The sequence below is a fragment of the Peromyscus maniculatus genome, chromosome 4 (genome assembly GCF_049852395.1).
Source record: "Peromyscus maniculatus bairdii isolate BWxNUB_F1_BW_parent chromosome 4, HU_Pman_BW_mat_3.1, whole genome shotgun sequence".
Lineage (NCBI taxonomy): Eukaryota > Metazoa > Chordata > Mammalia > Rodentia > Cricetidae > Peromyscus > Peromyscus maniculatus.
This window is the reverse complement of record NC_134855.1, coordinates 37322689-37347694: the sequence shown is the minus strand read 5'-3', so window position 1 is coordinate 37347694 and position 25006 is coordinate 37322689. Positions and strand designations below refer to the sequence as shown.

Sequence of the window (25006 nt, the reverse complement as noted above, 5' to 3'; positions counted from 1 at the left end):
AAGTTACATGTCCTGGATCCTTCTCTCTCTGGAATTACATACAATTCCAGAAGGATCCTGATACATAACAAAAGGAGCACAGGAATGTATTGGATTTATAATTTTGGAAGCTTTATTATCTGAACCAAAAAGGGAAGATACAAAAGTTGCTTTATTTACCAAGCAAAGGAGCAGGTCTACATGGAAGTGTTGGTTGTTTTTTTCTGAACTGTTAGATCATAGGAAGGTTGACCAGATGGCTGAGTTTTATATCCTGGTCCATCATTTTCGAGGCTGCTGGATAATGTAGGCCCTCTTCAGCGGAGTGGCCTTCTCCAGGGCAGGTGTGGGTTTTTGATGTGCCGTGTGAACTGTTGCTGGAAATTTGTGGTTGAGCTAAAGGTGAAAAGGGAAGAAGAGATAAACATATTGAATCCATTGAGTTATGAAATATTACAATAATAGAAAACAATACAGATGGTTAAGTCACAGTTTTCTTTGCTTCTTTGTCGAGACCTTTCTTCCACAGCACTTCCAGTCTTCAGCCCACGGAAGTAAGAGTGTGGGTTATATTGTTGTTTCCTTCATTAGCTTTTAATTTTGTTTGTTTGTTTTTTGAGACAGGGTTTCTCTGTGTAGCCTTGGAGCCTGTTCTGGAACTCACTCTGTAGATCAGGCTAGTCTTGAATTCACAGAGATCTGCCTGGCTCTGCCTCCCGAGTGCTGGGATTAAAGGCGATGCGCCACCACCGCCTGGCTAGCCTTTAACTTTTATAATCATAAGAACATATGACATATATAAGTAAAAGTCTAGGCGAGCTTTGAACTTGTGATCCTCCTGCCTTAGGCTTCAAAGGGCTGGGATGAAAAGCATGTGCCATCACACCAGGCTATATATTTGTTTTGAGGTCCCATTTTGAAAAGCAGAACTGGTGACTCATATCTGTGCGAGTGCTCTGTAATATAGCAGTGATTCCAGCACTAGTGTATGTAATACATTCATTATAGTTGAAGAAGGATGTGGAGACATTAGAGGTTCTGAGGATGGGAAAATTCTTTAATCATCAAACAATCAGGGAAATGAGCCTTTGAAAGAAGTTAGAAAGTGTCAATTTATTCATTAGGGCAATGCATTAAAAAAAAAATATATTTTTTTTTTTTTCCAGAAAAGAGTGTGATGGTGGCCATTCCACCTGGTTCAGACTACACAGCCTGGTGAAGGAACACTGAAGAGTAGCTTACTAGCTTCAGGTGAAAACAATTCTCATTAGTTAGCTGTGAGGAAGTGCATTGAAATAAACACAGTCTGAGATTTTCTGACAGTGAAAGATATTTCCTATCAATCCCAAAGATCCCGTGGGATTTACATTCAGTGCAGCTTAAGATGGCGAGGGTTCAGAGCTGCGGGGTGATTTGCACCCTTTTCCTAGGAAGAGTTTGACTCAGTGACCTTTGGGTCTGTTCAGTGTTGGGTTACCAAGCTCATCAATATTCCCCAAAGTACCTCAAGACACTGCTGTTAGCCAGCCGGGAAGTGGGCCTTGGCTCGCATTTAATTTATCACTATTGAATGTGAATGTCCTTGTTTTGACCCTCAAACTAAATAAGAGGGGAGACAGACTGTTAGGATTCTAAGTACCACACTGATTGGGTTCTTCTAAACTAGGGAAACATGTACCTTCCATCTCTTCTCAAATACCCCTGGCCAAGCTATGATGAAGAGTGACTTTCATTTGAAACTTGACTCTGAGAAGTCTCTTCTTGGTCATTAAATGCACATGTGTATACATACACACACACACACACACACACACACACACACACACACACACACACACACACACAGAAGCAGTATAGAATCATGAAAAATTCTTAGTGCTTTACTTATAAGTATTTTTCTATTTTTGTCTTTTACAACAAGCAGATACAGTATATACTAATTAACCCCAAGGATGGTCTCCTGCTGACATTCCAGCAGAAGGGATCAAAATAATTTAATATTGGTTATAAGTGTTGCTTTAAAGACTTTTTAAAGTCAGAGCAATTATCATTAGTGTATATGTGTTTTGTACTATGGTAAGGGAGAATTTTATGTTTTGTTTTTCTTTTAACATTAGAGCCCAAAGGAAATTTCGGAGGTCACTGACTTTAGTGGTTTATTTCCAGAGTGGGTGTTTTTTAGCTTCATCTAAAACAGATGGTTTTTTTCAGGTTGACTTTAAATCACACTGAAAAAAAGAAAAAAATCACAGACAGGAAGGACAATGTGGCAAGTTACTGAAGGTCAAATGTGGGGCACAGGGTGAAGAAAGAAACAAATGCAGCCCCTGCTAGACCTGCTGTCTGGGCAATCAGTCAGGATGAGGAGGGCCGAGACAGGAAGATGGGACAGGAAATAGAAAGCCACAGCTGTCATTGTTCTTTAGGTGTGAGAGGCGACAGGTGGAGCTAGGTAACCGGAAGGGAGGAACAGCTCCAGAGCATCTTGTTTCTTGGCTTAGCAGGAATTTGTTAGGGCCATGTCCTGGATGATCTCAAAGAGCTTAAAGGGCTCCATTTCTGGGGGTGGTTTTACAAACTGTGGTAACATATGACAGAAAATTGATCATTTTATCTATTTATAAGAGTGTTTTACTGTCCAATACCTTTAAATGTACTCCTATTGTTGTACCATCACCACTACTACTCATCTCTGGAACTTGGTCTCCAAGCTGAAACATGGCACCCATTGTCTTAGTTGACCAAAAGCAACTTGGGGAGGAAAGGGTTTATTTCCTCATACACCTCCAGGTAAGTCTATCATTGAGGGAAGTCAAGACAGGAACTCAAGCAGGGCAGGAACTAAAGCAGAGGCCGTGGAAGGGTGCTGTTTACTGGCTTGCTCCCCATGGCTTGCTCAGCCTGCTTTATTGTAGCACCCAGGACCACCAGGCCAGAGGTGGCACTGCCCATAGTGAGCTGGGCCCTCCCACATCAGTCATCAATGAAGAAAATACATCACAGACCTACCTGGTGGGAGTATTTTCTCAACTGAGGTTCCTTCTTCCCAAATGACTCTAGCCTGTGTCAAGTTGATGTAAAATTAGCCAGCACACCCCTTGAGACTTCCCCAAGTCCTTGGCAACCATATTCTACTCTCTGTTTCTATGAATTTTATTCTAGATATCTTTTATAAGTGGAATTCAGGCAGTATATTTCTCTTTACTTACTTCAGTTAACATGATATATTCAAGGTTCATTCATGTGATAGTCCTTGTCAAAATTTCCTTCCTTTAAAGGTGAGCAATACTGCATTTTATACCACTTTTTGATTCTCCATTCATCAATCCATAGATATTTGGGGAGGGGTTGTTTCTACTTTCAGGCACTTGGGAATGATGATACAATGAACATTGGTGTACAAATGTCTGTTAAAGTCCTTGCTTTCAAGTTGTGTGTGTGTGTGTGTGTGTGTGTGTGCGCGCGCGCGCGCGCGCGCGCTTGCCCACCCCCACTCCCCCACACAAAAAGAATTGTAAGAGAGAGGGAATATGAAGTTGGGTGGGAAAGGAGGGAGGGGAAGATCTGGGAGGAGTTGGGAGAAAGTAATGGATATGATAAAAACATACAACATGAAATTCTTAAATGATACATTTTTAAAAAATAAAATAAATCTTGAGGAAAATTAGTTTAAAATTCTTAAAAATGCAGCAAGGAACTAAACAGAGAGTTCTCAAAAGCTGAAATGTGAACAGCTGAGAAATATATATATATATATATATATATATATATATATATATATATATATATATATATTGTTTTTTGAGATAGAGGTTCTCTGTGTAATAGCTTTGGCTGTCCTAGAACTTGATTTGTAGATCAGGCTGGCTTGGAACTCACAGACCTCCACCTGCCTCTGCCTCCTGAATGCTAGGATTAAAGGTGTGCCCCCCCACCACCGGGAGAAATGTATTTTTAAATGTTCAATATTCTTAAGCCATCAGGGAAATGCAAATCAAAACTACTTTGAGACTTCATTTTACCACAGTTAGAATGGCTAAGGTTAAAAAATGACAAAAGAATCTGGTGTGGATGTGGGGAAAGCAGAACACTTGTCCAGTGTTCTTGTGGGAGGGTAAACTGGCGCGGCCACTATGGGAATCAGTGTGGAGGGTCCTCAACTATCTAGGTAAAGATCTACCACACAGCCCAGCTATACCATTCTTGGGCATATACCCAAAGGGCTCTGCAGTCTTCTGCAGAGACACTTGCTTATCTATCCTCAATGGTGCTGTATTTACAATAGCAGGAAATGGAAAGAGCCTAGGTATCCATCCACTGGTGAATGAATAAGGACAGTGCAGTGCATTTACACAATGGGATATTATTCACCTCTTACAAATGAAATTAAGAAATTCATAGATAAATTTATGGAGCTAGAAATAACCATCCTCAGTGAGGTAATCCAGACCTAGAAAGACAAATGTCACATGTTTTCTCTCATATGTGCATGCTGGCTCTGAATCTTTAGAGATGTGTGTTTCATTTCTAATACCATTTAAATGTTAGGAAACTAGTATGGGGCCTGGAGGTGGTCTTTCAAGGGAGGGAACTAGAATATGGCGATATAAAGGATCAAGAGGAATAATGGAACAGGAAGGGTTAAATAGGATGGAGGATGGGAGGGCAGGGTAGGAGGGGAATTTAGAGAGTTGTAACTAACACTAAAGAACTTTTGAAAAAGTTATACGGAAACTTGATGATGTAGAGTCTCGTGTGTGTGTGTGTGTGTGTGTGTGTGTGTGAAAAAGATACACACCCCCACACCTCCTACACATACAAAAAGAGTTGAGTATTCTGTAATAGGATGAGGGGAGCCAATGCCCCTACTAGACATTACAGACTAGCAAATAAAAAGCTGAGTGCCAAGAATGAGTAACCTATTTTAAGGTTCTTAAACAGTGGGGTCCCATAGGTCCCCAAATTGGCTATTGCCATTGCTCTTGGTTATCCCCCAGAACCTGACAGTAATCCTCTATTGGTGAAGATACTATATGCTTGAGTCACAGAACGTGCAGAAGTCAGATGGTACTTACCTGGAAGCTTAGTCACTTTTGGCTGATTAAGCTTTCATAGTGCTTGAAGGTGATATACACACTACTGGAGAGGAGGAAGTAAACATCAGTCTTACCCAACTGTGAACCCAGTGAGTCACTGTAATACCTGGCCTGGCAAGATATGCCCACTGGTGCTGTAGTGGCACAGAATGTCAGGGGAATGACCAAATACTTTCTGATTGAATTCAAGGCCTTCTCCACAAGGTGGAACCCAAACCTAGCACCATTATCAGGGCCAAGAACCTGGGTCTAGCCAGCTTATATACCCTAGGGGGGAATTTACTACTATTATTCTCATAAACAGACACGGCATCCAAACAACTCCCAATGACTTACTGCTATATCCCATATCTCAGAAAAGCTTCTTTCTTCAGTTAACGGAGACCCACAACTAGTCAAGGTGCAGAGGAAAGAGACTGCAGCATGCTCAGTCCTATGAGAAAGCTACATCACACCCTCTCTTCCCAAGCAAGGCTCAGGCATCGTCACGGAAGAAGGGGCGGAGGGATGGTAAGGAAGCTGGAGGATGACGGAAGCGAAACAGCGATTGACGGAAGCGAAACAGCGATTTTCAAATAGAGTGGGGCAGTCACACTGTGAACTCACAGCAATTGTGAAAGCATGCATAAGACTTGTACAAGTCTAAGCCAGAAAACAAATCCTAGCATGGATAGGGGAGGGAGACCTAAAGTTCTACTCCTACCTGAAGAGCAATTGGTAACTGCTGGAAAGAGTCAGTTTTCTTTAAGGGTGTGGTCTCTGGTAGGTTAACCATGCTCTAAGGGATGGGCCTACACTCAAGAGTGTCTGGGCAGCACAAATTGGATTCCATGGGTTAAAAAAGACACAAAAATGGGTGGTGGGTGGGTGGCGGAGGATCTGAGAGGGGTTGGGGAAGGAGGGTGAGTATGATCAAAATGCACTGTATGAAATTCTCAGAGAATTAACATGACTGTATTAAAAACAAAAACAATGAAAAACAATTGTTAAACTAAAAGTGTGTAGGTTTGGGGTGTGGACACCAGAGCTGCATGAAAATTTTTAATAATACAATGACAGCGAGTTAAGTTCTCCTTTACACATCCCTATCCCCATCAGCAGGGACATTCTCATGTAGCAGTGACAATTGTGGTGCTGGGGCACACCTGTAATCCCAGCATTTGGGGGTAGTGTCAGGAGGCTAGCCTGGGCTACAGAGACCATAAATAAAATGGTCAGTACCTAAGTGTAGGGTCTTTGCTATGGATTACATGTCATTGGAGGTACTGAGATTATAGTTTCAAAACTGAACTGGAAACCAATAGAAGCCGGTTTCTAGAATACAGTCTATAACCATCTATATTTTAGTCTAGCATCTTATCTTGGGAGAGTTCTAGAGTTTTAATCATTGGTCATCATAAAGTGACAGTGTTAGTAGAATAAAATTCGTTTCTTATCTGAGTCACTAAGGTACCTCACAGAACACAAGAGGAAGAACTCAAGGTTGAGTTGTGTGTGTGTGTTTTGTGTGTGTATCTCTGTGTGGTTTCTGTCTCATAGCTTCATTACAGAGGTGACATCCTGAACATGAAAAACACATCAAGAGAAATTCCTGTGTCGAGAATTTTCCCTCCTTGTAGACACCTGTGAGTTCAAAACCCCTATTTTTAGTTTCAGGGAAAACAGCCTAAGAAGTCTGATCAAAGCTTGTCTGCCCGGAGCTCTGAAGTAAACTCTAGCTGGAGAGAGATGCAGAGCAGGTTCTGCTGTTGAGCTGAAGTGTGGTGGTCTGAGCGGATGCCAGCTCGCCCATCCATTTTCCTCGGCTGTTAAGTTCCAACTCCAATGTTGGTGCTTACATTTCCACACCCTGTTAAGCAAAACACTTAAAGCCATCCACACACTCCACATCGGTGACATTCAAGGGCACTCCTATGGAGATGTTAATCTGCAGAACAAGAGGAACCCTCCTAATTTCACAGATGCCTTTGATAGTTCTCTTTCCTAGGATCCCATTTCACAGGCAGCTGGGCAACTTTGGCCAGTGGGTGACCCAATGCCTGGCAATTTGGAAAATGTCACCGAACTTTAATCAGACTCTAATATGGCACCTCTACATAACATAAATATTATTAATGTTTAACCAGATACCTTTGTGTGGTGACAATACAACTCAGTATCATTCCCCTCCCCCTCTGTCTTAAAAAGAGAAACTTAAAAGCACACGAGAAACCATAAACCTTTGAGGAACTATGTGACATCTCAAAAGTCCAATTGCCTTTGAAAGTGGCCAGTTGAAGATAGTCTTGACCATGTCTCCCAGATGTTAGCACAGAGAGCATCCAGGTTACACAATGCCTTTCTACAGTGACATCAGGCAATGTGTGCTGCCACTGGACGGTGCAAACATTCTGTGTAGGGGTGGAGAGGTGGGAAGGACTGACAGGAGAGGCAGAGAAGGAGGAGAAGCAGGGTGGGGGAAAAGAAAGGTCTGTATGGGAAATCAGTGGGAGGAGAATGCCCAGGCTGCTCCTCCTCTAAACTAACCCAGTCCCAGCCCTCTGGGGGAGTGTTTCCAATCTCCCAAGGCTTAAACCATAGATTAGTAGACAAATGACTGAATGGTTGGTGAGGCCTTATGGGAAGTGGTTATCTTAGACTGTTATAGATCCAAAATCAAGATCATAAATACCAACCAGCTGAAAAGTGAGAAAGGATGTTAGCAAATACAAAAAGCATGGCCCTCAACTGTGCTCCTGTACTGCTTCTGACCAGTCATTAGGTCTTCATGGTAGTGTATAGTGTGGCCAAGGAACCACTTTCATACAAGGGGAAAACATCAAAAGAGGTGTAGATCTCTACTTCTTTTTTGGTTTGGGACAGGGTCTGTCTATGTAGTCCTGACTGTCCTGGAACTGGCTATGTAGGCCAGGCTGGCCTTGAACTTATGGAGATCCACCTGCCTCTGCCTCCCACGTGCTGGGAATAAGCGTGTCTGACATCACCACCTGCAGATTCCATTTTATCCTTACGTACCCTGTGTGTGAGAGCGCAATGGAAGACAAGCGAGGCAGCGGCCTCAAAGGGATAGGCGGACTGTGGTCGAGGATACCTGATCCCCTCTCTGGTCTCTGTGTACATACACATCTGCCCACACAGACAGACAGACACACATACACATATACACACAGATACACAGACAGACAGACACACATACACATATACTCACAGATATATAGACAGACAGACACACATACACATATACACACAGATACACAGACAGACACACATACACATATATACACAGACACACAGACATAGGCAGGAAGACAGACAGACAGACAGACAGACAGACACACACACACACACACACACACACACACACACACACACACACACAGAGGCATGGCTCTTTCTAGAACTGAGCTGATGCTTCCGAGATCCTGGTTTTGGCAACACACTGCTTCAGAGTATGGCCCCCTCGGCACACTGACACCTCACACTGAGAAAGCCTAGTAGGCAGCAGGTGCAGGAGGGGCTTCCATTAAAGTTGTCTTTCTGCTCGAAGGCCAGACCCCTTGGGACATTCTCTGTTGCTGTGAACCTCTCTCCCAGATATCTCTCAGCCGAGAAACTGATGCAGACCTCAGGAAGGGAGACCAAAGTTGACCACAGAGCAGACTTAGTGTGGGCTGTCAGCTGTTCTAGACTGTCCAGTCCTCTAAAAGTGATTTCTACTCTGAATTGCTCACCTTCTCCGCTTCCTTCCCCTTTATGCTACAAGCGTGTGTGCTCCCGCTCTGTGTTGGGCTGTTGGCTAGTCACTTTTCTCATTTAGCTCCTGGGCTCGCAATAAACTTCTAGGCCTTCCTCTGCTGATCATCACTGGTTTATTTCAGACTAAATGCTGATTCTCAGAAGTGTGGGAGAGAAGTTGGAGTCCCCCTTACAATTGCAAGTCTTGTTCCTTCAATTTATGGGTGAGCAGAAGAAAGACAGTGATTCTCTTTATCACCCTTAGGATAAATGCACTTGCTTCCTCAAACTGGAACAAGGGTGCACAAAGTTTTCCTACAGAGTTTGGTGGGATGGGGGGTGGGGCCGGGGAGCCTGGTTGGTGGGGGACACACATGGATGGACAGACAGACAAAGGATGGGGACAGGGATGGGACCACCCAGAGTCCCAAACTCCAAATTGCTGTTTGCCCAATATGACATTTTTGAGCTGTTTGACCTACTTGGGGGGAAATTCAAGCTCTAGAAGGAAAAATAGTAGGGGTCACCATCTTTAGAAATGTGGTTTACTAGATGAACCCAGCTGGTGTCTGGCTGCCTTCAGCCCCCAACCTCTCAGTACTCCACTACCCACCATGGCCACAAATCAAGTATTTCCCATGGAGATGCTGAGGTACGGAGGAAGGCCAAAATGGCTGGAGTCTCCACACATGCGCTGTCTCTGTAAACGATGCCAGTCTCTGAGAACTATCTGGGAGGGCAAGGGAAGTTCTGCACAGTCAGCATCATGGTTTGCACTTCATCCCTTACCTTGCTTTGAAATGATTTATTTAATAGACACTTTAGGGATTCGGGAGAAACGGCTCTTCTATTTAAACTATTTTATGTTTCTCTAAGTGAGAACAGATCGATTTCTTTCACAAGGACATCAGACTCACAGGCTGGAAAAATCTCAATTAGTCATCAGCCCGGCTCACAGGGGCCACTTGACCCACTGGGGAAATGCAGAGTGAGAGTATTGTGTGAGTCGCCTCCTGGATGGCTCACCTTGTCCAGTGTGTCGTTCAGAGCATCCAACATCTGTATTTTGGCAGCGTTTGAGATGGCACTGTGAAGATGAAAAGGAACTTTAAATAAGATCCAAAGCTCGGGGCTGGGAATGTAGCTCAGTGGTTGGTAGAGGATGTACCTGGCATCCGCAGACCCTAGATTCAGTCCCTGGCACCACCCCTGCAAAGTTACTTATTGGATTGGGGAGATGTTTCCGGCCTAACTTTATAACATCAGGTCATGGTAGAAGAAGCAGGGAGGAAAACAGTCTCTGTGTTGGTAAGCTTCCAGGCTTTGTCTTAGGGTTTCAGTCACTGTGATAAATCATAAGCAACTTGGGGAGGAAAGGGTTAATTGCATCTTATACTTCCAGGTAACAGTCCATCCCTGAGGGAAGTCAGGACAGAAACTCAGGCAGGGCAGGAACCTGGAGACAGGGACTGAGGCAGAGGCCGCGGAGGAATTGCGTACGGACTTGCTCCTCATGGCTTCCTTATCTTGTCTTCTTCTAGCACCCAGGACCAGTAGTGCAGGGAGGCACTGTCCACAGAGAGCTGGGCCATCCCGTATCAGTCATCAGTCAAGAAAACCTTCCACAGGCTTGCTTACCAGCCTGTTGGGTGCGGGCGTTTTCTCTACTGAGTTTTCCTCTTCCAAAATGACTCCAGCCTGTGTCAAGTGGACACCAAACTAGCCAGCACGTGGTGGCTATTTTCTTAAATAGGTGAATGGTGATTTCAAAATTTTGAGGCAGCTATTTTTTAATTCAGGGGATTTGCTTTGTCATAGAGCATGTTATGAAAAAGGCCAGATGAGGTGCAATATTTTAAAGAGGTGGCCAGGTGGCTACAGAGAGGAGAATGTGTAGGATGTGATGGGAGAAACACTCTAGTCCATATCCCAGAACCAATATTCATCACGATGCTCACCTCTACCCAAGCCTGACTGCCTTCTCAGAAATTCTTGGGGCCTTGGTTTGTCCCCAGATAACTTGTGGAGAGAGAACTATAAGCGATCCCTACCTTGTTTTCTCCAGTCCTGTTTTTTTGGTGTGTCTTTCCAAAACGCCCATTTCTTGTTTTTTGGAAATTCGCATTCCTCCGGCTTTCACTGGAAACAATAAGCAGTGAGCACACGCACGTTAGAACAGCTTTGTTTTCAGACAGGACTCCCATCTAAGGAGAGCTTCCAAATTTCCACAGAAAAAACTTTTATCTAAACAGCAGAATAAAAGAAAAATAAAACCTAAGGAAACCAGGGCAGGGAGGGGAAAGGCCCGGGGTTTGCTTTTTTCTGCTCAGAGAGGTGGGATCGAGGTTGAAAGGGCAGAAGGTCACACCTTAGATTTAGGAAGAATAACAGCACACTCCCTCAGGCATTTAGCTGAAAAACATTTTTTCTCTTGTTATCAAACCAATTACATTCTTCAAGATAGCAACCCATAATTACAATGTGACCCCTCTGTTTTCCCACAAGATTAAAGCTTTTGCATGGCTTGCACTTTTGTTTTTTCAACCGAAGTTTTCAAATGCCAGATTCTGAGAGATGAGCCAAATTCCAGGGTGCTGACAGACATTTAATTCACACAAAGGGCTTTGAATTCCAGGGGATAGCCACCTTCATCTCAGACCCCAAATCTCCATGTTGGCTGAGCTCTGCGGTTCTAATGAGTAATTAAACTGTATTAATAGTCATGTCATTCAAGAGTTCAATTAGTGTTAATTAGGCTACAGACGACCTAAAAGCAATTCAAGTGTTTAACAATGTCAGCTGAAATCAGCTTTGGAAAAGGAACAACTCGCTTCAGATTGCAAGTCAAAACAAACGTTTTCCTCTTTTTCCAGAAAAATCACACATCTAAAATCTGACAAACTCAGATGAGAAGTGCCTGGCTACCCGGATGTTGATTTGTTTGAACCTGATAATTCTCTTTGAGGAAATGCCACTTGGGCAGTTCTCTAAAACAAATTCCTATAAGGTGAAAAGTAAAGAAAACCTATTTCTCAAGCCTTTGTGTGCCGACTTTATCACTGTTCTTATAAATAGTAATACTTAAATCTTTTGATAGGGCCTACATGCAGAAGAAATCAAGAAACATGAAAAGATTTGTGAATCCCTGTCACCATCCCCTTCCAGCCTGCGGACAATCTCTCTGGACATTGCTAAATCCCAAGTTCCTAGTTCCTAGACTTCACCCACAGATGTTAAACACATTATTTGTTTTAAATGGTAAGATAAGATACTAACTATTCCCTATTTGGTTCATCCTGCGCCCCCCCCCCCCACCTTAACCATACATTTTATAGAATGTTCTACATTTCTCTATCGTTATCTGTCTTCTTCTCCTCCGTCCCCCTCCCAGACCCCCCCCCCCAAGACAAGGTTTCTCTGTGTAGCCCAGGCTATCCCAGAACTTGCTCTGTAGACCAGGCTGGCCACAAATTCAAGAGATCTGTCTGCTTCTGCCTCCTGAGTGCTGGGACTAAAAGTGTGTGCCACAATGCTCTTTCTTCTTAATATCTTTTTGCAATTCCATCATTAAACCTTCTGTGTTTACATAGCCACTTTCCTAATGTTAAAGCATCTCATGCACTTCTAATTCATAAACAACGCTGTAATGAGTATCCTTTTTATAATATAACTTCACACTAGCACACGGCTATCTATCTGTAGGATGTATTTCTAGAAGTGGCTTTGCTAGGTGCGTTTGGAATTTTGCTAAATCTTGCTGAACTGGCCCTCACAGAGGTTGCATTAGTTTACAGTCTCATCAGCTACAATGGCAACGATTGTTTCTCCAGTCACAACGAGCTAGAAAATATTTTCTCTTATCAACCAGTAAGCTAAAAACTAGAACTATAATTATACACATATTGTCTTAGTTAGCTTTCTATTGCCGTGAAGAGACATCATGACTGTGGGAAGAAAACATTTAATTGGGGTGGCTTGCTGTAGCAAGCATTTCGGTCGGGACCGTCAGCTCACAAATAATGACAGGAGACTTACTATTAATTATGAAATCTCGGCCTGTGCAGGGGAATCCATAAAAAGCGGCCACAGACTCCACCCCCCTCTTCTTCTTCCTCTCTCTCCCTGCAGTCTCCATAGGCCTAAGCACATTCCCCTCTGTTCCTTCTCTTAATAAACTCTTATAGTGGGTTTTGTTGTGCCTCGTGGCTTTTCTTGCATGGTCAACAGCACTGTTTAATGAATAGCATTGTGCCGCGTAAAACTAACATTGGTGCTGAGATGAAGCAGGGCCTCCCAGCGCTCTGCATCCGGGACCCTGTACCAAGGTTTGTTCCATCTACGATCTACGACTGCCTGCTTTTTCATTTGCCTGACCGTGGGACCGCTTCACACAATACCGGCTGCTCCAATTGGTGAGTTTTACCTTTCCAGTCCCTAGCCATTTCCCAGGACTGCAGCGTGAGATGTATTTCTTGCTATCAGACCCCCGGGGTGTCCTTGGGCTGCGCACACACCGACTAATTCTCTCTTGATGAAGCACTGAATGCTGTTGGACCCTCCGGAGGGGGGCGGGGAGGGTTCCCTGTGCTACCTACGTATACCCTGGCCCTTACCCTTCTCTTGACAAAGAATTGGGTAACTTGTGCCAATCCACAGATCCTTCCTTGATCTTGGGGACACCTGAGATTGTGGTCTTGGATCACATTTGTTTTTTTAGTATTTTATTTTTTTCTCTCTGCCGCAGCCGTGGGAAATAAGGCTTTTTCCTCTTAGTCCCCCTCCTCCTCTGAAAAATGCCTGACGTATCCCTTAGATAACAATAAACATGGCCACATAACGGCTCCTTGGACCCCGATATTTCACAGGAATTATCTAACTTCTGCCAGAGAACGGTCAAATGAAGAGTTGCTTTATCCCCAAGCTTGTTACCTAAGCTCTGGACCCTCCCTTTTTGATTCTTTCTCTCCTGCCCACATGCTCCTAGCCATTCAATCTGAACCAGAGGACTCTGTGACTCCGAAGAACCTCCGCCGATCTGACCTTCACTCCCAGTCTCCGGTGTTGGGCGGGCCGCTACAACCGCCCAGCTCATCTCCCACCTCCACTCTTCCTGTCCCTCGTTCTCAAGCTGCCCTGAGAAGCACAGACTGGTCTAGGAGCAGGCCAGGATGCATGCAAATGAGTTTCACCAAACCAATGCGGCCCACCCACCTGGAGCTGAGGCGGTTCAGGATCAGGACCCACATCTAGCTAGAGACCAGGTTATAACCTGCCTCCTGGCAGGTCCTCCTAAGGCTGCCCTCAAACTAGTAAGCTATAAAAAGCTAAAAAACGTAATTCAAGATAAGGAATAAAGTCTGTCTCCTGTCTCCCAGAGCTTCCCTGACATCAGGGTTAAACTTAAGCATCTGGAGAGGGGGGTCCTCCCACAGGCAGAGGTCTTAGCTGTGGCACTCAAGGTGTACCATGGGAGAGATGAGAAAGCCTGTAAACAGAAGTGCAAGCTGCTGCACATGATAGCTGACTGGCTGCCTGATGGCTTCCAGGTCTCTGTTTTAATTGTGGTTAAAAAAAAAAAAAAAAAAAAAAGGTCACTGGGCTCATGCGTGCCACCAACTAGGCTTTGTCCAAAGTGCCACCAAGAGGACATTGGTCAGCTGACTGCCCCTGTGCACCTTGTGGCATGGGGACATCAAACAGAGACCACCCCTCCAGCTGATCTCCTAGGCGTGGCCATGGCCTCACAGGGAACCCAGGATAGTTAATCCACCACCAGGGTGACCCATTTCTTTCCTTTTGGACACCGAACCATTTACTCAGTCCTGAGGGAGTTTTGGGGTCCCACCTCTCCTTCTCATTTCCCTGTTGTTAGGGTAGGGGCACAGCCTTACCTACCTCATCAGACCCCACCACTTAATTGTATTTTCAGGGGCATCCCTTCCCCCCCCCCCCATGTTTCTAGTGGTGCTAACCTGCCCTGTGCCCCTAATGGGACAAGATTTTCTAGCTAAGGCAAAAGCTTTTATTTCATTTGCTCCTCCCATTTGCCTTACTCCAGACTCGTCAGCTTCAAGACACTCTCCTGTCTCTACTGACCCTATTCTGCTACATCAGCTTCCCTCTGTGTCTCTAATAACATATTCAAATCTCCTAATTAACTACTCAGCTACTTGTTACAGGACCACCATGGAGCCAGAGGCCAAGGACCATCAAGTATACCCAGGCAGTAAGGAGCAGTAGCAGTCCAGAGGTATTTACACCCCCAGACTCAAAAGGGTCTGGACTCTGCTAAACTACTAAAGAAAACAGATGCCTTGAGGTTTGTCTTAGATAAGGCTTATCTCAGGTAAAAATTAAAAGCATGTTCTAAATCTCTGTCTCTGTTTCTGTCTCTGTCTCTCTCTCATAGAGCACTAAACATTATAATATCATGGCTACCAGCTCAAGATTTTAAATTCCCTGTAGCTGCTTCTTAACATGTTTAAAAATTCTTCTGAGCTCCAGAGCCAGCTTGAATCCATCTGTACAGCCCCTTGTCAGACCCAAGCAGACACAGAGCCCTAAAACAGTGAAGGGTGCTGGATGATTCCCAAAGCACCAGAGGACAATCCACTACCTCAGGACATCTGGCTGCCCCAAAGCTCCCTCCCTTACCCTCAAGAGTTAACCAATGCCCACTGAGTCAGCAAGAAGCAGTTTCAGGAGACACAGTGCCCCCATTCCCGTTCACCTGCCATTTTTTTTAATAATAAGCAAAGAGTCTGGAATGTTGCTACATGACCGTACATGCGCTGTCTAGTAGTCAAGCAAGAGCCTTAGTAATCCTGGGGACTTATGTCCTATGTAATCTGTGTGCTGCATGGTCACATAATTTGCGTGCAGCGTGATCAAGTAATCTATGCGCATGCATGGCATAGCTATGTAGTGTGCACACATATGTGCGTGTGCAAGAGAATCCATGAAAAGCAGGTCACAGACTCCTTCCCCCTCTTCTTCTTCCTCTCTTTTCATGCACAATCTCCATAGGCCTAAGCACATTCCCCTCTGTTCCTTCTCTCTCTCTCTCTCTCTCTCTCTCTCTCTCTCTCTCTCTCTCTCTAATCGAGACAGGGTTTCTCTGTGTAGTTTTGGTGCCTGTCCTGGATCTTGCTCTGTAGACCAGGCTGGCCTCGAACTCACAGAGATCCGCCTGTGTCTGCCTCCCGAGTGCTGGGATTAAAAGCATGCGCCACCACCGCCCTGCTCATAATAAACTCTTATAGTGGGTTTTGTTGTGCCTTGTGACTTTTCTTGCATGGTAAACAGGACTGCTTAATGACTATCGTTGTGCTGCATAAAACTAACAAAGGGAGCATAGTAAGGAAATACTGGACAAAAGCAATACCGAAAAGAAAAAGAAAAAGAAAACCAGCTGGGCAAACTCCAAGCTTTGTATCTCCATGTCTGATGTTGAAACACTCTTTGGATCTCCAACTCTGTTCAGCTTTGTTGACTACAACATACTTTTTTCTCTTGGGCTGGTTCTAGTCCCTGTTAGCAGCTCTCCTTAACAGATATCCCACAGCTCTGGCATCTCTGTTTGGATACTGCCGCACTCCAGCTGCATGATCGCACATGTGCAGTTCAGGAGCTTGACAAGGGGTCTTGTGTCTTACGTCATCAATGTGCACTGGTGATTACATAGGTGCAGTGTGATCATGGAATCTGCGCATGCATGGCGTAGCTCTGTAAGCCCGCCTGCACCTTAAAGAGCTGTGACTCAGACCCCACCCTCTTTCTGTGTTCTGTTTCCTCTTCCCCCACCATCTTTCTCTGCTTGTGCTCCTTCCCCAGGCCTGGTTCTCTTCCTCCTAATAAAGCTCTGATACTGGGTTCTGTCGTGACCCTAACCTTTCCGTGGGATAATCAACGCCGCTTATCATTCTTACACTAACATCTTGGGTTCTCCAAGGCAATCCAGGCTTCAACTTCATAGCTTCACACTACAGCCTCTCTACTAGGACTGCATTCAGGGACATCTTGACACATGATTGGCCTCAGCAGCATTTCTTAGGCACAGAGGCAATTTCTATAACCTGTTTCTTCTATCCTTAACTCTAAAGTCGGAATCATGTGGCTGAAGTTGCCAAGTTTTCCTGCTTGCTGGGACTGGAACATGGCCCCCTTGTTCAATTACATCTTCACCAGCTTTCTGTTTACCACCCTTCACTGCAAAAGCCTGGCTGGTTTTGAGCTTGCTCTCTATATCAGGCTGGCCTCAAATTAAGAGATCTGCCAGCCTCTGTCTTCCAAGTGCTGGAATTAAAGGTGTTCACTGCCACACCCAGCTCTAAACTTTTCTTAAATCCCTTTCCACAAGTTGGAAACTTAGCTGGGTGAAATCTGCCTGCCTTTGCCTCCCAAATGCTAGGATTAAAGGCGTGTACCATCACATCTGGCTCTAAGCTTTTCTTTAGTTCCTTTTCACTTGTTCTTGTTGGAAATTTAGCTGAGTAGAATCTTGCCCTGAGGTCACCACTCCCTTTATTCCATGTCTTTTATCTCCTTGAACAGAGAATTTAGCTCTATTCTAATTCCTGGTGCTCCTTTTCTCCTCAAAATTTTCATTTTGTTAATTTACCTTGCTCAGCTTGCTCCTTTTCATTATTAATCTTCATTAGCCTTACCACTAATGACTATAGGACAGAGTCTATATTAGGCTGTTTTGAGATTTCTTCTGCTAATGGAATTAATCCAAAACTCTTCACCTTAGCCTCAGGCAGACTCTTTGGACAAGGGCAAAAGGCAGCCACTTTCTTCACCAAAATATCATAAGAAAGATCTCTAGGCAACATACTAAAGTTCTTCTTCTCTGAAACCTCTTGAATGAGAGGTTCAAAATGACTCTTAGCACCTCTGTCTCCCATGCTCCTCCTAGTATGTTCCATTAAGCAGTGCTTAAAGCATTCCACTGCTTTCCAAAACCAAAGTACCAAAGTCCAAATTCCTCCAAACAAACACATGGTTAGTCCTGTCACAGCACTACCCCACTTCAGGTGCCAACTTTTGTCTTAGTTAGGTTTCTATTACTCTGAAGAGACACCATGACCACAGCAGCTCTTACAAAGAAAACATTTAATTGGGGTGGCTCACTTACAGTTTCAGAGGTTCAATCTATATCATCATAATGGGGAGGATGGCAGCATGCAGGTAGATGTGGTGCCGGAGCTGAGAGCCCTACGTCTTGCAGGCAACAGGAAGTCAACTGACTGTCACACTGAGGGAAGCTTGAGCAAAAGAGACCTTAAATCCTGTCCCCACAGTGACACACTTCCTACAGCAAGGCCACAGCTCCTAATAGTGACACTCCCTTTGGGGGACATTTTCTTTACAACCACCCCCCCTCACACACACACACACACACACACACACACACACACACACACACACACACAAACACATACACATACACACACATACACACACGTGTGTATATGGGAGTATACAAGAGTATGTCAAAACATGTACATCTATGACTATTTCTGAACTTTCTGTTCCATTAATTTGTACAGATATCACTATAAGTGTATTAGTAGTTAAAGCATTTTAGTATACTCTAATAGTTTATCTTGTTATATTTTATGTAAAAAATTATACTATCTATTGTTTATTTTTTACAAGAACTTAAAAATTTGTCAATTCCCTATAAAACCTTGTTGATGTATTTTTTATTTATTTATTTTTTTTAATTTACAAGGTATTTTTTTTTTGAGGTACAGTATTACTGTGTATCCCAGGGTTGTTTTGAACTTGTGTACTCTCCTGCTTTAGCCTCCTGAGAACTGAGATTCCAGATGTATACCACCACACCTGGGTAAATTTATGGATGTTTTTAAAGGGGAAATTTGTATCCTTATCCTCTGGTGGCTCTGCATCTGAGGATGTGTGGGTTTTCTATTGTTTGCCTCTTCTCAGACCCTTGGAAATTTGTCCAGACCAATTTTGTACATTTATGCTTAGGTTCATCCTTTATGAGCATTTTGTCTGTGTTGATACTGCTATTGTAAATCAGGTCTAATCTTCATGCCCAAACTAAGAACTTGAAGCTGAAAAAGTTAACTGAATATCAGTAAGCTTATCATAATTGATTTTATACTTAAGATGTAGTGAATTCTAGAATTGCTTATTATAGCTTTCTATAGATTCTCTAGGATTTTCCAGGTGAAAAACATATGTAACTTATAAAGAATAATACGTCTCCTTTAGAAAAATGTTAAATAGTGGTGATTGTGAACATCTTTGCCTTTCTCATTTTTAAAGTCTAGTGTTTCCTTATTAAATTTAATATATTCTTTGGGTGGCCTTTTTCTACATATCTATCTATTTACATACATACACATATTATAAACCTTTCATTACATTTAGGGAATATCCTTCTATTATGATTCCATATCATTCTATTATTTGAATAGATATTGGGTTTCAACACATGCATTTCAACATTTATGGATATGGTCATATGGGTTTTTTTCCTTAATGTAGAGCACTGTTTTTGGCACTGCTAAGTTCATTTGAAAGGCCTCTGAGAGTCTCCAAAGGAGAGTCACTGGAAAGAGGGGAGGGACTTGGGTCACAGGAAGAGCTGTGGAATCCAGTAAGACTACTCACTAGTGGGAGGTGAGGGTACCATCACCAAAGTTCTGAAGGGCTATGTGTCATGTTGGGGATTGTGGGAGTCATAAGGAAATGCTGTGCAAAGTAGGGCATCCCCACTGCCCCGAAGTCATGAGACTGCTGTGATTGGCCTATGGTTTGAGTTTGTCCTCCAAGGGAAAGTGGTCCTCAGTGTGGTGATAATGGAGGAGGAAATGACAAGTGGTAGGGCCTCCTGGGAGATCCTTAGGTCAGTTGGGATTGGCCCTTGGAAGGGATAAAGGGATCCCAGTCAATCTTCCTCTTGCCTTCTGTGGTTGATTCTATCCCTGTGGTACATTAGTCCTGCCTTCTACCATACAGTCCTCACCAGAGAGCCAATCTCCAGAACTGGGAGCTAAAGAAGCCCATTTCACTCATAAAGTTAGCCTGTCGGAAGTATTTCATACTCATGGAGAGCAGACTAATAAAGTGACTGTGAGCTAAATGCCTAGTTCTCTTTCAGACTTGGTTTCCACATCCCTCAAAAGGGAGTAAGTCCCACTGTTCAGAGGTACTCTTGAGAATAGAGATACATAAACCAGACAGGCAAAATGACTCAATGGGTAAGGATGCTTGCCACCAAGCCTGATAACTTGAGTTTGGTCACCAGGACCCACATAGTGGAAGGAGAGAACGGACTCTTGTAGAGTGTCTTCTCACCTCCAATGCGTGTGTGTGCTGGCAGGGGCGAGGGCAGGGGTGGGGTGGGGTGCATCACTCATACATATAAATAAATGTAAAGTTTTAAAAATGGAGAATACTGAAAAAAAGATATGCAAACCTTTGGTGCATGGTAGGCACTTGATGATTAGTAGTTGTTACTATTTAGATTTATTTTGGGTTGCTCCAGAAGGGAAGGGCAGAGTAAATATCAAATAAGGAAAGTGTCAGAATAGTTTGTGTTAGTGTGAAGCACGTTGGTGGTACAATGGTCAGTGCCCCTCAACATACTAGAGCAAGGGAAAGAGGTTCGCCTGCCATGAGCATCCTAGGAGGATTCGGGAGAACTTAGCAGAAATTGAGTCACACGGTCATTGTCAATGAGGTCCTTACTGTGATCCTCACCCTGCTAATCTACTGTGAAAAGAATATCCATCACTTGCCTCACCTTGGAAAGGGTATAAGCACTCAACAGAGAAGCAAACACCAAAGAATATTTTGGAAACCCACACTATAAAAGCTCTTCATTTTCAAGAATAAAGCAAAGACATTTAGGGAAGACAGAAAATATCCCCATTCTGTGAGTGGATGTGCTGGTTTATAGAGTAAGGCTCTTACAAACTTGGGGTGAATGAACCAGTTGGAACCAGTTTATGGGAGGGTCATCTTCAAAGCTCTGCTGGAAACACTGGTCTCACAGGATCTAGACAAATCACCACTATAGCCCATGACAATCACCCTGGCCTCTTCTTGATATGATGGATGGCTGGAAGGTCTTTTCAAGGAGCCTGTGTCTAAATCAACCCTTTCAAACTTGCATGCACCCCCACTTCAGCTTCATATTTGGACTGTATTTTCTCTAGAATATTTGTGTAAAAAACCAACTGCAGTTCAACAAAGTAAAATGTGACTGTGTTTACTATCTTAATGGAGAATAAATGCAAAGTTGAATATAAATACAGTAAGATTTTTCAGGACTTTTGATGAATAAAATGAACTAGAATCTACAGAAGTATAAAATGATGTTCTTTTGGGTTGTTTTGCTAGAAAACCAATGTTGATACAGGAGGACTGAAACTTTCCCTTCCTCTCTTGGGCTAGAGCTAAGTTCTTGTGGTAGATTTCATGGTTTGTAGGTTTTCAATGATGGACCTTATAGTTTCAAATTATACATAATTTCCAGTTAAGATTTTTTTCCCAGTATTTGGTAGAGAATAGTCAAGACGAAAACCAGCCTGTGAGAAAAATTAGCCCCTTTGCTTCCCTAGACCATGGGAATGTGTATAAGAAAGCCAGAAAACATGAAGTTCGTGCCAGCTCTGTTTTACGGCTGAAAACTTATTTGAAGATATAATTAAGAGGTCAGTGCTTACAGACTGCCCAGTGTACAGTCAGGGTTGACTCGTCAGCGAATTTTTGGTGGCCAATCAAGACCCCTGGAAAATTCTCAAGAGAAGAGGCTTTTTTAGAACCAGAAAATTTTGTCACAAAGCCAATTATTTTCCAGTCTCAGGGCTGGGTGGCATTAGTAGAGTCTCTTTGCTGTTCTACCTTTTAGTTTGCTCTTTTGTGATGCTTCTCTGCAGAGCGTCATTTATCTGTAGGGCTGCTGCCATGTCTAGAACTTTCTATGCTGTGCAGGTGCAAGGTTGACTCTGAGTGAAGGGCCGCTGCCCTTGCAGTGACCAGCCCCTTCTCCTCACTGTTTTGGACAGTGGCTCTCATACACTTCTCTGTCCCTGCTACTCTGGATGAGTTAACCAGCTCGACTATGAAAAATCAAGGCTTCATTTTGTTTAGTTTTCATGTTTTTTTTTAAATTAATTTTTTTTAGGACAGAATCTCACTGTCCTAAAAAAATTCTGTTCTCACAGAATCTCACCAGCTGGCCTGGAATTTTCGCTGTAGATCAAGCTGAGCCTGGATGCACAGAGATCTGCCCGCCTCTGCTTCCTGAGTGCTGGGTGTGCACCACTGTGCCTGGACTATTTTTATTATTTTGATAGAATGCCTTTTATGTATTCTTTGACAAATACACATACATACATACATATATATGTATATATATATATACATACAGTGTATCTCATACCCACCTCCAACTATTACAGCCTTTTTATGTGTATATGTCGTTATAGTGTGTCCTTATTAATCTCCCTCCTTCACGGATCTATGCCATCCCCCCTGCCCTCCATTTTGGTTGTTTTAAATGACACTGGTCCTTAGGCAGTTGACCACCTCTGGGGTTCTTCATGATAACCCTTCCTCATAAACTTTTCTCTTTTCCTCACAAGCCAGAAAATGCCTCTTGCAATTCACAACTGACCCTCTGCACATTTCTGATTCCTTTGACTTAGTCAATTTAAGAAGTGTAGGACTGGAGATGACCGTTAGTCTTCCTATTCATCTTGCATTTCACTTCCCTGGACCACCTCACAAAACCTTGGTATTGCTGATCATGTAATGGGGTTCTTCTAAAACTAAGAGAAAGGCAAATTGAAACAGCAGGAAATTCAAAGTTATGCTTCCCAGAGCCCAGGCTACTTCCTGGTTAACATTATCTTGTCTTAGGGCATAAATGTAAAATCAACAGTGGTGTGATACAGTACATTAATACAAGTAAAGGAAGCTCTCAGCACACATGCGAGTGGGGTGTGTGTGTTATGGCTGGCTGATTTCTGAGTGGTTTCATTCACAACTATGCTGGCAAGCACTGGTGTCCTTTTCCATCGCAACTGTTTTCTGTCCGGACTGCCGGTGAGGCTCCCACATCTGGGGGCCTTGGAGTCCAGAAGGATCATTCTGCATTCTGCTGACTACAGTGGGTTTTCCGAGGCCTGCATTTTAAAGCGGTCAACATTCAAGTGTCAGGTCCTTTATATTCACAGTCTCTTCTCACCCACACAGTAGCCTTATCAGATTGATGTTATTTATTTTCCCTTTTCACAGGTGAGAAAACAGAGGCTCTGAGATGTAGATTGAAAGTGAAGTCCAAACCCTACTCTGTCAGGTTCTAACCGCCACGCCTGACCTTCCCACCATATGGTACTAGCTTCCTGCTCTCAGACATCTGTATTTTGCTTCTAAATATCAGATGAAAATTTAATAGAATTTTTGGCATCTTATTAGTTTTGTTCCATAACTAAAAATTTGCATCATTGCAAACTGGTTCGTAAAATAAAAAATACGGAGAACCAGCTGAAGGGTGAAGTTTCTTTGTTCTCTTGAGCTCAGTGGGAAAGCAAGTCTGCCTGCATCTCCATTCCAATTATCCCAAACCTCTTATCTGCAGTGTCACAGTTCATAGTAATTCATTGTCATGCCAGAGGCATTGTGACATGCTTGATGGAGTCACGGTGTGCTGTGTACACAGAGTAATTAGCAATCATTAGTGACGGGGACAGGAAGTTCCGGCTGGTGGTGTTCAAACTTGCGCTTTTTAAATTGGCTTAAGCCAAAGGAATCATTTGTCTAAGTTTAACTTTGTGCATAAATGTACTGTAGCAAATCGGAGTTTTCAGCTGGAGCATTTTTTGAAAGACTGGCGTGGAGGAGCAGGAGAGCGGTGCATTTCTTTCCATCTGTGCAATGGGAGTTCCTGTCCTAACACCTGTATGACAGCCCCCACCCCCATTCGTTTGCATCAATACCTCTCCATTTTTAATGTAAAAAATTGCTAAATTCAACTACAAGTGTAGAATGTCAGTGGACTGACAAAAGAGATTGGACATGGTGTCTAGAGCAAGCCAGAAAACTCTCGTTCTACTGGGCTGCCTTCCAGAATGCGCTGGGTCTGGATCAGATCCCCGTCCTCGCAAAGCCTGGGCCTGTCATACCTGCCTGCGGTGAGAGGCCGCGACCTCCTCTTAGAGGTAACAAAGAATTATACAAATAACTGGGTTTCTAAATGGAGACAGGCAAGCACAAAGCAGCCAAGCTTTTGAGATGTCAGGAGGAAAGGACAGCAGTTTTAAGGATGTAAAACTGACTAAAAATAGGCCTGTTCATGCCAGCCAAGCTATATAAACATATGCTTAGTTGCGGGAGAACCAGTGTCGATATCCCACAGAGTCGATGCGAATAGCATGAATTTAAAAACAGGAGACACTCTAGATGTTAGAGCCCCTCCAGTCCCTGGGTACTTATTCAAGAGTGCTCCCCAGCTTGTGGGCTGATAGCATTGCCCAACCCCAAAGACTCCAGAAGCAGAAACGGGCACTGTTCTCTGCACGGAGTCAGTATGAAGTCAGCTAACCATGGGTGTCTTGCAGAATCTGAGTGTGAGAGGTGGAAAACGGAGTGGGGTTCCCCAAGGTGCTAACTCACTCAGGTGAGGGTGTGTCCCGGCTAATCTACAGCCGCAGAGGAGCTCAGGCTGCAGGAAGTGAAAGCAACAGTTGTGGGCTGACAACCTTGGCTCCGCTGAGGTGCTTCTGGGAGGACGGATGGGGGCGAGGGAGCAGCTGCGGGAGCCAGGTCAGGTGGGGGGACCTACCTGCTGGAGGGTGGCGCCCTTTCAGCGGCGACAGCGGGACTCGCACTTCGTTTGCCATAGTGCCTGTGTGCCAGTGCCTTCCTGGTGCTCTGGAGGCTGAGTGCCAGAGGTGGCCGCCTCACCTCACCTCACTAACGCTTTATAGCTGCAGGGGGCGGGGCCCCTTGAGGGCATTGCTGAGCAACAACCAGGCTCAGATGCCCTGGAACCTGAATCTTCTTGGCAAACCTTCTCCTCTCTTCTTTGATTTGGGAAAGCAAGGTAGATGTCTACAGGGCAGAGGAGGAAGTGGAGAAGATAAAGCAACATCAACAATTCTCTCCAGAAAGTGTGAGGCTCTTTGTCACATACAGTCACGAAATGGTTG

General features: G+C 43.9%; 1 protein-coding gene across 1 annotated transcript; it reads right to left on the bottom strand.

The window, feature by feature from the left end:
- Window positions 1-89: 89 nt before the first annotated feature.
- On the bottom strand, window positions 90-24786 carry Dapl1 (death associated protein like 1). The gene is made up of 4 exons (XM_016003089.3): window positions 24640-24786; window positions 10862-10949; window positions 9837-9897; window positions 90-375 (listed from the first exon to the last, which is right to left on the bottom strand). The coding sequence occupies exons 1-4, from the start codon at window positions 24695-24697 to the stop codon at window positions 262-264; spliced, it is 321 nt and encodes a 106-aa protein (XP_015858575.1). The 5' UTR covers window positions 24698-24786; the 3' UTR covers window positions 90-261.
- Between the last annotated feature and the right edge of the window lie 220 nt (window positions 24787-25006).